The 16,701-nt window shown below is 40.7% G+C and overlaps 1 protein-coding gene across 5 annotated transcripts in view; it reads right to left on the bottom strand.

The window, feature by feature from the left end:
- Positions 1-3,395: 3,395 nt before the first annotated feature.
- Positions 3,396-16,701, bottom strand: part of pla1a (phospholipase A1 member A) — a 34,583-nt gene continuing 21,277 nt past the window's right edge. For 4 of the 5 annotated variants that reach the window (XM_003226779.4, XM_062971349.1, XM_062971346.1 and 1 more), the window contains 6 exons: positions 14,808-14,897; positions 13,564-13,731; positions 11,295-11,384; positions 7,730-7,838; positions 7,008-7,175; positions 3,396-3,955 (listed from right to left, as the gene is read on the bottom strand). In XM_003226779.4, coding sequence (XP_003226827.1) covers positions 3,874-3,955; positions 7,008-7,175; positions 7,730-7,838; positions 11,295-11,384; positions 13,564-13,731; positions 14,808-14,897 — 707 coding nt within the window. In that variant the 3' untranslated portion in view covers positions 3,396-3,873. Of the gene's footprint in view, positions 3,956-7,007; positions 7,214-7,729; positions 7,839-11,294; positions 11,385-13,563; positions 13,732-14,807; positions 14,898-16,701 lie in introns of those variants that run through there. The other variant, XM_062971347.1, reaches the window with a different exon arrangement.

The raw sequence follows: 16,701 nt of genomic DNA on the forward strand, positions 1-16,701 counted from the left end.
TATTTGAATTTCCCTGAATTTTTTCCAATCCAGTTTTGGGAGGGAAACAACTTTGATCACCCTGATGATTTATTCCAAGCACCAAGCAGGTGGAATGTATCAATATAGTCCTACTGGACCTTTCGGTAGCATCTGATACCATTGGGGATATTTTGCAAGTACAGTTGTTCCTCGCTTTCTCACATTTCAGAGTCACAGTTTTAATCATTTGTGAGTTTTTACTGTCAGTTCCGAACTCTTATCTCTTTCTGTATGTCATAAATTTGCCTGGGCAAAGGAAGGGACATATCTGGGAAAGCTGATGTATACAGTATTCTGGAGGTGGAAGATGAGGTTGAGTTCTCACGAGGCCATGTTCGTCATCTTTGTGCTGTTTGCCACATGTTCCTTTTCTGCTTGGTATCTCTCTTCCTTTGCCCAAGTGAACCAGATACCTGGCACATGCCAGTAAGAGGAGAAGCTGGCGTCACACACCACTTCACTTACCCTGTGGATCCACCTCATCTTTCAATCCCTGTGTGATGGAAATGTCTGTTTCGCCTGGGCAAAAGAAGGAAGGTACAGGGGGAACAAGAATATGCAGCACACAAGAGGAAGTAGATGAAACAGATCTGTTGGGTAATGATACTGCATGTGTGTGCAGGGCTGGTTCCTCCTCTTCTTCCTGTATGTCACATATTTTTGTTTCCCATGTGAAATAGGGAAATAGACACTCCTTTGCCCAGGTGAAATAGACACTCATGGCATGCAGGAAAAGGACAAAGACCTGGGATCCACGGGGTGAGTGAAGTGACATGCAGGGCCACCGCCTCTTTCCCCTCAAACTGCAGTAGCAGCTCCCCTTCCGCAAAAGTGGAGAACTGTGTAAGGATGAGTCCAGAGTATATGGTATTTATTTCATGTCCTATCTAGCTGAACAGAAAGTGGGGGCAATTTTTTTCAGCAGTCCCTTTTTCTGTCCTTGCCTTTTGAAACATGGTTTATAGTTGTCTACTAAGGGCTATGTCTCAGCAATATGCTGCAAAGCATTTAAAGTTTAAGAGACTTTAAATAGCCTGTTTTCCCAATCAGTATTGGGAGGTTCAATTACCAATGACACAGGCAGTATCTAAACTTTCAGTGAATGATAGATGTTCAGAGGCTCAGATTCCAGGACTTGGGGGTGGATTTTGCAAATAAAATAGTGAATGCAACTGGAACCACAGGCATATTGAAGGGGCTAGAGCTAGGGAAAATAAAGAATTGCCAGCAAAAGAAAGTTTAGACAAAGTCTCGCATGCGCCGTGAAGCAATAGAGGGTGAGAGACCCAACAAGAGGAGAAAGTTCAAAGGATAGAGGTTGATGACCTACAAAATGATGGAGGGTTGAAGAGAGAGCCGAAACAGAAACAGCTGAAACAGAGAGCTCAGCAGGAAGGAGGGACAGAGAGGGGGAATGCAAGCTGCTGAGGAATCCTTGTCTACTGAGCAAAGGAAAAGTTCACTAAACTTTGCACATGCTCAAAAATTCTGACTACAACACTGAACTGCACTTCAATTCAGTTTGCACTTTCCTAAATTGCTCCACCCAGCAAGGTGACTTGATCAGTTAAACTTGTATTTGAATGTGAGGTGAATTGTTGAACAGCATCAAATTGTACCATATGTTGTTCAGAGTCCCTCAATGAGGAAGAGAGGGCAAGATATAAAACAAAGTAAATCTTCTATCTTCTATACACATACTAAAAGTGAAAATCTTTATGTGTGTATGTGGCACGGGTGTTCGCTCACACAGCCTCTGGCCTCCACAAACAGTTCCCAGTGCTGAGGAGCCACCAAGTCACTCGCTCCCAGGACATTGCAGGTTATAGAGAGCACATCCCAGTGTTCCTTTCTATTTGCATGACCCTGCCCACTGCCTTTCCTTTAACCCTATCCTACCCTTTCCTAAGGCACACGGCAAACAGAGGAATTGATCAGCAACTGAACATACTAGAGAGGTTTGGGGAGAATTCACCATGATTTATAGGAGTTGTATGGACTGGGATGTATAGTTCACCTGCAGTCTAAAAGCACTCTGAACTCCACCAACGAAGGACTTAGAACTAACTTGGTACACAGACCCAACATGGCCAAATTTGCATACTGGTGAGGTTTGGGAGTGATTGACCTTGACATCCAGGAGTTATAGTTTACCCGTATTCAGAGAACACTGATGACGGATCTGGACCAAACCTGGCACACAAATTCAACATGGCCAACTGGGAATATTGGTGGACTTTGGGAGTGATTGACCTTTAACTCTGGAAGTTATAGTTCACCTGTATTCTGTAAGCCCTCTGAACCATATTCAGAGAACACTGAACCCAGCAGATGATGGATCTGGACCAAACTTGCCACACAGCCTCAAATGGCCAAATGTGAATATTGGCATGGTTTCAGGACGATTGTCCTGAGAATCTGGGAGTTGTAATTCACCTTTATCCAGAGAACACTGAACCCATCAAGTGATGGATCTGGACCAAACTTGGCACACAGGCCCAACATGACCAACTGTGGATACTGGGGGAGTTTTGGGAGGGTTGACCCAAATTTTTGGGAACTGTATTTCACCCACATCCTTATGCATTTTCTAATGGGAGTACTCCTAAAAAAAACAAAAGCAAAGACTGAGTTTTTTTCTAAGACATACCGTAACATATGACCAAATTGATATTACCTAACAACCAAAACCAAACAAGACCCTTTCAAATAACCCAGGCATCGCTGGGTACCCAAGCTAGTAAATAAATAAATAAATAAATAAATAAATAAATAAATAAACTTGTCGGACTATCTCCTTAGTTTCCAGGGTTTGATTGGATACAAAAGCTCTGAAGGTTTTTGGGCCAATTAATAAGGGGGTAGGGCAGCAAGCCCCAACAATATGGCAGATACATTCAGAGAACTGAGCTTGGCTATTCCTGGGGGACATAGGATGTCAACCAAAATATCTTAAACCTAATGGAAGACTGTCTTTTACAGAATAGAGTGATGCCTTCTGCTTTAATCTGATATCCAACTTCTCAGAGAAGTACATGATTATGGAAGTTAACATCCTGAATTTTTTGGCTAAACCCTGGTGCCTGGCACAGCCACTCTGATTTATGACATTGTCAAACCCAGCAGCCACCACACAGAAAACTAGTTCTAAAGAAATAAAGTAAAATCCCCCACATACAAGAATAGCATCTCTTTGTGGCTACTCTTTGACTAGAGCATCACAGAAAATTCTCGCTCCAAGGAAAGAATCAGTGAGTGAGGAAAGAATCTTTAAAGAGAATGATCTCTACAACCGTGGGACCTTTCCAGAATATATTGGATTCAAGTTGTTCCTATAACCTTGTATCAAAAGAATTTGAGCTGGACACTTCTGATACTAAGCCATGTTTGAATTTTATTTTCCAAGAGTTATTACTCCTCCTAACCTCTATGTGTGTGGACAACAGCAGATCCAAGAAATAAAACACGTTTCAACTAGTCTTTTGTTCTTTAGTAATTACTGTATGAATGATGCATAAAGACAGGCAAAAACATGGAAAAGGAAATCAGATGTCCAGTGTTGGCTACAATCCTGCTCCTACCATCCCACATTCAGATCACATCTTTGGAGAGGAACAGCTATAGTTGAATGCAAACTGAGGAAGTTTCTAGATTTGCACAGCCATCTTCCATGCACTCCACCTGTGATTTCCTTAGATGCAAAGCTGAGGGGTTTTGGCTAAATGCAGGCAAAGAGGAAATGAATGTGCATTTGCTTTCTTATGACAGAAACTATGCATCACTTTCACTACTTGTTATTTCAGAGAGTCCTTTCCACCCTTAGAGGCCTGCTATTGCCTTTTTGCAGCTCTGTCAGGCACAGGTAACTGTGAGGCGATGAGAAAGGAGTGTGTTCCCCGTCAAAGACAAAGTTTGAGACAGGCAGAACATCTCCCTGAAAGAAAAACGGACTAAAATGAAAAAATGCCAATAGAACCAATAATACAATCATAATAATAGTAGGTGTCTTATTAAATTCATTATGTATGCAAGAGCTCTGGCACTACATTGATTCAGGCTATTGATGGTGTTTGTTTCCAGAAGGTACAAAATCCATCTGAATAAATTTTACAGGACTTGAAAAAAGCATGCTGAGGATATGCATGCAATATAAAGTGAAATTTTCCAAGTCCTGTCCTGATATGATTTACATACATACGGTTTTATTAAGGCCCATAGACCCACCAGCGAACAAACAGTCGTTAATAAATTATTTCATTTCAGGAGAAGTACATTTCCAATATTAAAATACATGGTTTCAAGGTTTACTCCCTATCGGAGGTTAGTTTCTTTCTCACCCTTGTTGCCACTGTGAGGAATTTTGCCACTATAAGTGTCACCCTGTGGCATTTATCCTCTAAAAGATATCTCACAATACCCCTGATTTGATACACTTTGATCTGAACATAATATTCTATTCCTAGCCAACAATCTGCTGCCACCTATAAATCATTTTTCATTTGGGGGGGGGGGGGGGGGATTAAGTACCTTTTGGAAACATACTCACATTTGGTCAATAGGGTGCCTTACCAAGGCCCCTTCTACACTACCATATAAGATCCAGATTATCTGCTTTGATAATCTGGATTATATGGCAGTGTAGAAGGGGCCTTGGTAAGACACCCTGTTGACCAAATGTTAGTTTGAATTTTCTAAATGTATGGGGGTTTTTCTCTCTCCAGTCCTTTATAAGTAACTATTTTCTCCCTTCCAGGATTTTGCTATTGTTAATCTAGCTGCAACAAAACTATATTGACATACAGCATTTGATTTAACTTAATTTTGTTGTGCAATAGTACAATGACAATAAGGCTATTCCATTTTTCATCTCCCTTGATGATTGTCTCTCTAAATAACCCTAAAATACACTTTTCTGGGTTTTTTCTTGACCTTATTAGTAATCATTTTGTTTGTTTCTTTAATCACATTCTTCCAAAAAGCTTGTACCATCCTACAAGTCCACCAAACATGGAAAAAGGTGCCTTTCTTCATCTTGCATCTCCAGCAAGAAGTTATATACCTTCAATTTTCTGAATGTCCTTTCAAATACCAAAGATTACTAATTGTTAAACAGTAGTCTAAATAGAATCAAATAGATGGATATGAGCAGAAAGAGAGCTGTGGAAATGTATATATTGTCATTTGATTTTAAGTTTGCATCCTGCTATGTGAGTTTAAATCAGGGGTCCCCAAACTAAGGCCCGGGGGCCGGATGCGGCCCTCCAAGATCATTTACCTGGCCCCCGCCCTCAGTTTTATAATATAATATTTTTATATCAGTTTTAATAATATAATATATTGTATATATTTTTTATTTATTTATTTATTTATTTATTTATTCGTGACATTCAAATCCCACCCTTCTCACCCCGAAGGGGACTCAGGGCAGTTTACAAGTATATATACATACAATATATTATATTATACGACTAATATTGCAATATTATTAGTAATATTGCATGTAATATAAATATACAATTATAATAGTGAATTATAATTATTACTACATTGTATTACATCATAATATTATTATTAATATTACATGTATATACAATATATTATAAGTATAGTATAATATTATTATATATTATTATATCATTAAATTGATACTGGAGACATGGTGGAAAGATGTCTTCCTGGCCCCGTCTTCTTCATTCTGGTCCAGAATGGCAGTTAGACCTTGCGAGGTGGGGGGGTGGGGGGGGGGGTGGGGGGGGTGGGGGGGGTAATATTACATATAATATTATAATAATATATTATATTATAATAATATTAGGTAAAGGTAAAGGTTTCATGTCTGACTCTGGGGTGTGGTGCTCATCTCCATTTCTAAGCCGAAGAGCCGACGTTGTCCATAGACACCTCCAAGGTCATGTGGCCGGCATGACTGCATGGAGTGCCGTTACCTTCCCGCCGGAGCGGTACCTATTGATCTACTCACATTGGCATGTTTTCGAACTGCTAGGTTGGCAGGAGCTGGAGCTAACAGTGGCTATATAATATATAATTTATATAATATATAATATATAATATAATATTATAATATAATATAATATAATATAATATAATATATATTATATTATATTATATTATATATTATTATATAATATAATAATATTATATTACATATAATATTGATAAAATATTATAATATTATACAATATAATACTACTAATAATACCATATAATAATATTAATTTTATGTTATATATTACATATAATATTACAGTATAGTGGTATAGTTCAATATAGTAATATATAATGCTAATATTGTGCTATGCTAATAATATAATATATTGTATGTACCTACAGCTGTTCTGAGTCCCCTTCGGGGTGAGAAGGGTGGGATATAAATGTAGTAAATAAAGGTCATAAATAAATAAATGAATAAATAAATTTAGACTTAGGCTTGCCCAAAGTCTGAAATGACTTGAAGGCACACAACAACAACAATTCTAATTAACTTGACTATCTCATTGACCAGTAGCAGGCCCACACTTTCCATTGAAATCCTGATAGGTTTATGTTGATTACAATTGTTTTCATTTTTAAATATTGTTATTGTTGTATTGCACTACAAATAAGACATATGCAGTGTGCATAGGAATTTTTTTTCAAATGATAATTCGGCCGCTCAACAGTCTGAAGGATTGTGGACTGGCCCTCTGCTTTAAAAGTTTGAGGACCCCTGGTTTAAATGAAAGGCACCATGGGACTGGATGGACAAAAATGACAATAAATGAACATTTACATCAAAGCAATGCCTCAAACATTATTATGTGTGTACTGTTTAGCCTCAGCGGGTTGGGGTTTCCCCAGTGAAAGGACACAATCTCTCCAATGAACACTGTGATCCGTTGTGTGACTCCCAGCTACTATAAAAGACAAAAAGATCTATTGCATTCAGCACAATTTCCTTGCTAAAAGTAAACGCATTTCCTGCTTACCCTTTGTCTACTGGCAGCTGTGCTGTACAGAACTGTCCAACAATTGGGTTCCCATTTTTCTTCCTACTCCAGGTTTTGGAAGGACGGGACAGCAGCGTCACTCTTTCTATTTGGCACAGTGGGACGGAGTGCATCAGCAGGCCTTTGCCCAGAGTCTGCTGCTTGGGTCTGCAAAGCTCCAAAGAGATATGGCTAAGTACAGGGATCTTTTGGTGCAGGATAAAGTATGCAGCTTTTGTCAGCATCTTGAATGTCACTGAACCATTACAAAACTGACCGTTGTAGAGAAGACCTATGGTGATTATGTGATTCTGTATATATACAAGGGAAGAAGTAGATGGGCAGTGGGGATTTGGAGGGAGGGGTACACTAGAAAGATACCAGATGATACTAGATTGGTAACAAGTAACTATAATGATTTTTCAATTTTCTCAATTTTCAATTTGACCACACAACCAATGAATTTATATTTTTTCCCATGACCCCAGCACCAGCCCAAGTTACTCAGCTGGTGGGACTCCTGGACCCCAACTATTTTTTCATTAATGAATTTTCATATTCTGCAACATTTTGCAATAAAAAAGAAAGAAGAGAAAGCACAATTTATGAACCATAAGACTGCAGTGACACAAGGGTAACATCTCTGAAGTCATGTGCTGATATTTCTAGCATTGTGTAGAAAGCGTAACCAAAGGCACATCAAAGTTTCAATTGTTACTCACATGGTGATGCTAGTGCGAAATGAGGAGTTGCTACTGAGGAAGGTTATCTCAATGTTTATATCCAAAGTTGTTATCTCCTGTAAGCTAAATTCCACCAGGCTGTGGTACACTAGGCAATAAAAAATAATGTTCTGTCTAACAGAGCGCTGTTGATTCAACCATAATAGAAAACAGTACGTCTTCTTGTAACATTATTTCTTCTGAGATCTTTAAATCATGTAAGAAAGCAAAACACAATGAAATCCTACAACATTCTGTATGGGACACAGAATGGCTAAGCCTTAGCTGTTGTCCGTTTATCTGCTAAGGGAAGGATAATTTCTATTTCAAAATATTCTGAAAGCTGTTATCTCTTTATCTGCTATGGGAAAGTTAATTAGGTATATTTTCTGTTCTGTTTCAAACTATTCTGAAAATTCATTCTATAGTTAAAATACACCATGTTGCAAGACTTTCTCTGCTCCTATTTAATTAGTCCCAGCCAAAAGAAGAAGGCAATCTAATGACGGTTGCTTCAAGAATAGCAAATAAATGTAACATTTTTTAAGAAAAAAATATTAGATGTGGTGAATTTCACAAATAACTGATATAGGCCCCTTCCACACTACCCTATATCCCAGGATCTCATCCCAGATTATCTGCTTTAAACTGGATTATATGAGTCCCCATTGCCAGATAACCTGGGATAAACAGATAATCTGAGATCAGATACTGGGATATAGAGGCAGTGTGGAAGGGGCTATAGATTACACCACTGGATCCCATTTCAGAGCTGGTTCACACCCATTTATTGATCTCTTGATGACAACAGCAGCAAGTGTGACAAAGCATGGTAAATAGAAAGTCTCAATATTACAGGTAATTTTCAAAGCAATAGTCTCTTATAGAAAACAAAAGTGTGGGTAAATCGAAGCTCTAGCATTTCAGATAATTTTTAAGGAAATAGATTCTTGCAACAAAAAAGGAGGGAGAGAAGGAAAGAAAGGAAGGGAATGTAGCAGCATCTTTAAGATTAGCTCGGTTTTATTTTAGCATGAACTTTCATGGATATAAACCTACTTCTTCAGATGTAGTATAGTATAGGGTGATATTAAAGGCTTAGGTTACTAAGCATATTTACACAGTTGTGGGAATACAATGTAATTGGATCGAAAAAGGAGTATAGATAATAGTGATCCACATATCTAACACAGCAACAGTGGAAGAACTAGTACTGAGGTTGGAGCAAATCCACCACTATAAGGGAAAAATCTGCCTGAAATGGGGAACATTTTCAGCCTGAGAGCTGAATTCTATCCATCGCTCTCCCAGGTGTGCCAACAGGATGTGACAGGTATAGGCAATCCCCAGGTTATGAACAAGATAGGTTCTATAGGCTTGTTTTTACCTTGAATGTGTACGTAAGTCGGAACAGGTACATTTTTAAGTATAAAAATGTGAGGAGAAGATGGGGTGATGGCGACAGGGGACAGGGAAAAGGCAGAACTGCTTAATACCTTCTTTGCCTCGGTCTTCTCACAAAAAGAAAGCCATCTTCAACCTCAGCAACATGAAATGGACAAAGGATTTGGGGAAATCCAACCCCAAATAGGGAAACAAGTTGTCCAGGAACACCTGGCCACTCTAAACGAATTCAAGTCGCCAGGGCCAGATCAACTACATCCAAGAGTACTGAAGGAACTAGCGGAAGTTATTTCAGAACCACTGCCGATCATATTTGAGAGTTCTTGGAGAACGGGAGAAGTCCCAGCAGATTGGAGGAGGGCAAATGTGGTCCCTATCTTCAAGAAGGGAAAAAAGAACGACCCAAACAATTACCGTCCGGTCAGCCTCACGTCGATACCAGGCAAGATTCTGGAAAAGATCATTAAGGAAGTGGTCTGCAAACACTTAGAAACAGATGCAGTCATTGCTAATAGTCAACACGGATTTACCAAAAACAAGTCATGCCAGACTAATCTGATCTCTTTTTTCGACAGAGTTACGAGTTGGGTCGATACAGGGAATGCCGTAGATGTAGTGTACCTGGATTTCAGTAAGGCCTTCGACAAAGTCCCTCACAACCTTCTGGCAAACAAACTAGTAAAATGTGGGCTAGACAAAACTACGGTTAGGTGGATCTGTAATTGGCTAAGCGAACGAACCCAAAGGGTGCTCACCAATGCGTCGTCTTCATCTTGGAAAGAAGTCACGAGTGGAGTGCCGCAGGGTTCTGTCCTGGGCCCGGTTCTGTTCAACATCTTTATTAATGACTTAGACGAAGGGTTAGAAGGCACGATCATCAAGTTTGCAGATGACACCAAACTGGGAGGGATAGCCAACACTCCAGAAGAAACAAAGGTCCGCATAGTTAAAGCAATGGTATTGCTGTAGTTACTTATGGATGCGAGAGCTGGACCATAAGAAAGGCTGAGCGAAGGAAGATAGACGTTTTTGAACTGTGGTGTTGGAGGAAAATTCTGAGAGTGCCTTGGACTGGAAGAAGATCCAACCAGTCCATACTCCAGGAAGTAATGCCCGGCTGCTCACTGGAGGGAAGGATATTAGATGCCAAGATGAAGTACTTTGGCCACATAATAAGACAGGAAAGCTTGGAGAAGAGAATGATGCTAGGGGAAATGGAAGGAAAAAGGAAGATGGGTCAGTCAAGGGTAAGATGGATGGATGCTATCCTTGAAGTGGCTGGCTTGACCTTGAAAGAGTTAAGGGTGGCCACAATCGACAGGGAGCTTTGGCATGGGCTGGTCCATGAGATCATGAAGAGTCAGAACCAACTGAAAGAATAAACAACGTTCAGAAGATTTCACCTCTCTTTCTCTCCCTGTGCCAACTGGATTTTGAAAATTTTGAGTTATTGTGGAAACAAGGATTGGTGATAAATCTTTAGAGAAGACAGACACCTTTTACCCCATGATAACTCTTCCAGGAGTGAATTTTCCTCCCTAGCAGCAGATTTCCTCTCATTTCTTGTTGTCTCAACACTGTTTATAAGTTGGACATATGTAACTTGGGAACTGCCTAGTGCACTCTAGTGCAGTGTTCCTTAAGGAATCTGACAGGGAGAGGCCAGGCATTTTTCTTTCCAAATATGTCAGTGGCTTTGTGCTCATTGTCTAAAATTGTTTCTTTCTTTTTTAGAAACCCCACAGGAACCAGCTGCTAATTGATGGTGGACCAACTCTAACCCATGAACAACCACTTTAAATAGCACAACTGTCGTATATACCAGAAACTCAAAGAGACAACAGCTGTTTCTTTTCCTTGGCTGTTCAATTGCATCTGCATGTTGCCTAGGCATCCTCTCACTTACACTGGCCATTAGCAGGCACATCCCTCTGCCTGCAGTTGTGTTTGCACAAGAAGATAGCAGATACGTCCTTTCACAATGCCCCTAAAACATGTCCACTGACATATATGACATGCCAACCTACCTAACCCGTAGGATTCCTGCCTCTGTTAACTCGTGAAATAGATCAGCGTCTGTGGAATCCTAAACTCTATCCTATAGGCCTAAGATGATATCAGGAAAAAATACTGAGCCTTCCAGATGTGTTACATTACTCACCACAGTATGGTGGAGATGCAGCTGTGGCCAAGTAGACTTTTACCTCCATAGGCAACTTTTTCATGTCAACTCCTCCATTGTCCAAAAGTCCTAAATCAAGAACACAATGCAGAATAGTACACTGCAAACTAAAATCTAGATTATCTGCTTTGAACTAAATTATATAGGCTGCACATTTTGTTTTTCAGAAGAATTTGAGTGTAAGATTTATTGGTTTTCTTGTCTTGTTTTTATTGTTCTGTTCGGGCTTGGCCCCATGTAAGCCACCCTGAGTCCCTTTGGGGAGATGGGGCGGGGTATAAGAATAAAATTATTATTATTATTATTATTATTATTATTATTAGATTTTCCTTTGTAAATAAGCATGACCACAGCCTTTGCAGATAACCGAATGTATTCCTCATTTATGTTCATCTAATGCCCCGGTGATGAAGTGTGTTAAAGCGCTGAGCTGCTGAACTTACAGACTGAAAGGTCCCAGGTTCAAATCCCGGGAGCGGAATGAGCGCCCGCTGTTAGCCCCAGCTCCTGCCAACCTAGCAGTTCGAAAACATGCAAATGTGAGTAGATCTATAGGTACCGCTCCGGCGGGAAGGTAACGGCGCTCCATGCAGTCATGCCGGTCACATGACCTGGAGATGTCTGTGGACAACACCGGCTCTTCAGCTTAGTAATGGAGATGAGCACCAACCCCCAGAGTCGGTCACGACTGGACTTAACGTCAGGGGAAACCTTTACCTTTACTTAATGCAATTAAAGACAATAGTAAACAAGACCAAGATAAATGGCTCTGGATATGAGGCACATTAAGTAGGCAAATGCTTCACAATAGATTACTTTTCTACAGATGAATGCAGATGGTACTGACAAGGAATGCAAAAACATGACCCAGATTACAAAATGTTTGTTCTTTTAATTTTACAGATCCAGAAGTCAGCAATTCAATCCAAGGCAAAAATTGCAATCTGATCCTTAAGACCTACAAGAAGATCCAAGGTGCATCTATATCAGGCATGGGCAAACTAAGGCCCAGAGGCCGGATGAGGCCCTCTGGGTGCATACCTCAGGCCCTCCTTATTTTCCCTGTCTTCTTGGCATAAGGACACAGAGGCCTGCCCTCTGGATCACTCTCAGCCACTGCAAGTCTTGCTCTCCTCCTGGCATAAGGATGGTGCAAGCGGCCCCATCCTTATGTTGGGAGGGCAGCTCGAACACGGCTCGAGGAAGACAAGAGGTGACTGAGAGCCCTCCAGACCACTCTCAGCTGCTGCCTGTCTCACTCCCAGCATAATGCCAAGAGGACAACTTGAGGAGGAGCATAAGGGCAGTCGCCGCATGTTTTGCCTTTCTCCCAGGAGAAGCAATCCTGTCCGTATGTCAAGAGGACAACCTGAGAATGACCCAGGACCTGCCCCACCCCCTCCTGGCCCTGTCCTGTCCTAGACCCTCCTCCTCCCAGGGCTGCCACACCCAGCATGTGCCCGGCTGTCCTTCCTCCTGGCCCAGCCCTTCTGGTCGGGCCCACAATGCAGCCCCAAAGCAAAAATGTTTGCCCATGCCTGATCAACATGGTAGAATTAATATATTTTGACATCTCTTTAAGGGCAATGGCTCAGTGCTAGGGAATCCTAAGATTCGTAGTTTGCTGAGGCATCAGCACTCGGCAGAGAAGAATAAGGACCTAATAAAATTACAACTCCCATGATTCCACAACATTGGTCTATGGCAGTTAAAGAGGTTTCAAATTGTGTTGTCGAAGGCTTTCATGGCCGGGATCACAGGGTTGTTGTATGTCTTTCGGGCTGTGTGGCCATGTTCCAGAAGCATTCTCTCCTGACGTTTCGCCCACATCTATGGCAGGCATCCTCAGAGGATGCCTGCCATAGATGTGGGTGAAACGTCAGGAGAGAATGCTTCTGGAACATGGCCACACAGCCCGAAAGACATACAACAACCCAGGTTTCAAATTATTTCTACACTGCAAACCAGGCATCCTCAAACTGCATCCCTCCAGATCTTTTGGCCTCCAACTCCCAGAAACCTTGGTCCTCTTGTTCAGGAATTCAGGGAATTGGATGCCCAAACAGCTGGAGGGCTGCAGTTTGAGGATGCCTGCTGTAGATGCAACCCCCTATTCCACTTTTCATCCTGTGAATCTTTCCCTAGGAATGTTGGACCACCTTTGGACTGAGCTTATATTCAACATTCTCAACTAGATTTTAGATTCTTGTTTACTGAAATGGTAATTTGAAAGCAGAAAGCAACATACCTATTGTGGGACAGGACAGGAGGAAAGGATTAAAGCAATCTAAGCAGCCACCAGCTAGGAAATTCTGATAACTGGAGCAAGGGAAAGCCATCATGGGACAGGGACCCTCCAGGGCACTTATATAGAAATGCACAGCTCTCATATGGTCACAGATGAGGTAGCGATAGCCTGCAGAAGAGGAGGAAAAAGCATAGAAGATCAAGGTCAGCTGGCAGTTCCACAAACACATGTGAGTTCCTGATGGCTGTCAACTCAGTGTGTAGAGAGCATTTCTTCTTCTGGATAGTGATTCTTGCGCATAAAACAGTTACTTTGGAGTAACAAATTAACTTGCAAAGTTGTGAATACAGAGTGTTCCTGGGGGCCTAATTTTCAGTCATAAACAATGGCTCCTTATACACCGTCATATAATCCAGATTTTCAAAGCAGATAATCTACATTATCTGCTTTCAACTGGATTATATGAGTCTACACTGACATATAATCCAGTTCAAACAGATAATCTGGATTTTATTTGGCAGTGTAGAAGGGACCAATGGCTAATCTATTTAGACATCAGACATCACTTTCTAAATGTTGAATTTTATTTTTAGAAATTGGAGGGCCAAACTCCACAAAAGAAATGTAAGGTACTAGATCTTTTGGCACAAATATAAAAATGAGTGGCACCCGGCTGAAAAGCAGTTTTATTATTTGAAGCAATTTTATTATTTGATTATAATGAATTCATATTTTAATTTTTTACCAAGATGGAATTCAAATTGGCTAACAATAATTTAAGAAAGATTAAAGAAAAATATACATTTTCCAAAATTAAAACAATACTTAAATAGCAATATTATTTTTAAAATATGGCTAAATCAGTTTAAAAGCATGAAAACCATAGGATCCTTTTACACTGCCATATAAAATCTAGATTATCTGCTTTGAACTGGCTTATATGGCAATGTAGTTCAAATCAGAAAATGCGGATTATCTGCTTTGATAATATGGATTATATGGCCGTGTGGAAGGGGCCCTAGTTAGGAAGATTTATAGCAAAGGACCTTGCTATTGAATATTTGTTGTGATAAGGCAAAATGTGGAGAGGAAAATACTTCTCTGCTATCAGGATTTTTTTCAGGAGTGCCATGCCCATTTGGCACTACTACATTTTATCCCAGTCCTTGAAAATTGGAAAACAATGAGTGCAAGCAGTGAATGACAGTGAAAAGCATCTTCTGAAAACCCTGAACCATTCTTACCAGATGAGATGAAACGGGGACATCCTGGCTGATCTTTGCCTCCATTGACATAGTAATCAATGTGTCCCACAGGTATCCGGATGCCAAAATCTAAAAGAGATCATTGTTAGAATCCCACTTCCTTCAAATCCTTTCTCAACACAGAGACCTCTTGGGCCCCATCTACACTGCCATATAATCCAAATTGTCAAATCATCATATGCTTTGAACTGGATTATCTGAGTCTACACTGCCATATAATCCAGTTCAAAGCAGATAATCTGGACTTTATATGGTAGGGTAGAAGGGGCCTCAAACAATAATCAAGGGGGCCGGGCTGTGGCGCAGCTGTTGAGCAGCTGCCTTAAATCACTCTGACCATGAGGTCATGAGTTCGAGGCCAGCCCGTGGCGGGGTGAGCACCCGTCAATTAAAAATAAAAAATAGCCCCTGCTCGTTGCTGACCTAGCAACCCGAAAGATAGTTGCATCTATCAAGTAGGAGATAAGGTACCACTTATAAAAAGTGGGGAGGCAAGATTAACTAAATTACGACCAGGTATGAGGAAGTGCCGTCAGTGTGGATGATGAAGCAGCTGCTCCCCCCTGTGGGCAGAATCGAACATCCCCTCAGAAGAAGGTTAACTTGCCTCTGCGTGTCTCTCTCTGTCTCTGTTTGATGTGTTTATGGGCATTGAATGTTTGCCTTATGTGTGTTATAATGTGATCCGCCCTGAGTCCCCTTCGGGGTGAGAAGGGCGGAATATAAATACTGTAAATAAATAAATAAATAAATAAATAAACTTCACTGCTTTGTCTTGAATCCTTTGCCTACTTCATATTTCATATTTATGGGCTTCTTGAGGTTAGAGATTCTGCAATGTGTTGCCCATAAAGAACAATATATATTACCAGTACTGCATAGCTACATAGGGGCCCCTGGTGGCACAGTGTGTTAAAGCGCTGAGCTGCTGAACTTGCGGACCAAAAGGTCTCAGGTTCAAATCCCGGGAGCGGAATGAGAGCCCGCTGTTAGCCCCAGCTCCTGCCAAGCTAGCAGTTCGAAAACATGCAAATTTAAGTAGATCAATGGGTACCGCTCCGGCGGGAAGGTAACGGCTCTCCATACAGTCATGCTGGCCACATGACCTTGGAGGTGTCTATGGACAACGCCAGCTCTTCGACTTAGAAATGGAGATGAGCACCAACCCCCAGAGTCAGTCACGACTGGACTTAACATCAGGGGAAACCTTTACCTTTACCTTTATAGCTACATAAGCAATTTCTCTTCAAGAGACCCAACATGGTGGACTGGTATGAGTGCTGGATTAGAATTCCAAAAGACCAGGGCTCAATCTCCCACTGTTATGGAAATCCAATGGGTGACTTTGAGCAAGTTATACTCTGGTTGTATCTACACTGTTATATAATCCATATTATCTGCTTTGAGCTAGATTATATAAGACTACATTGCCGTATAATCCAGTTCAAGGTAGATAATCTGGATTGTGTATGGCAGTGTAGCTCCCTCTCTACCTTCCTTCCGGAAACAAATGAAGACTTGGATGTTTCGGCAGGCCTTCGGAGATAGTCATTAATTAATCAGCCCCAGTGGGTTTTTAATAATTTTATCTTGTTTTTATTACGGTCTTACCATTTATGTGTTTTAAATGAAATTTTTATCTTGTATTGTTGTTTATATTGATATATTGTATTATTGTTTTATCTTTTTATATTGTGATTGTATTGTGTTGCTTATATTTTGTTCTTATGTTGTTTGGGCCACTGCCCCATGTAAGCCGCCCCGAGTCCCCGTGGGGAGATGGTGGCGGGATATAAATAAAGTTTTATTATTATTATTTATTAGATCCAGCCTCTCTCTGCCTCAAAGGAAGGCAATGGCAAACTTCCTCTGA

The sequence above is a fragment of the Anolis carolinensis genome, chromosome 2 (assembly GCF_035594765.1).
Source record: "Anolis carolinensis isolate JA03-04 chromosome 2, rAnoCar3.1.pri, whole genome shotgun sequence".
Lineage (NCBI taxonomy): Eukaryota > Metazoa > Chordata > Lepidosauria > Squamata > Dactyloidae > Anolis > Anolis carolinensis.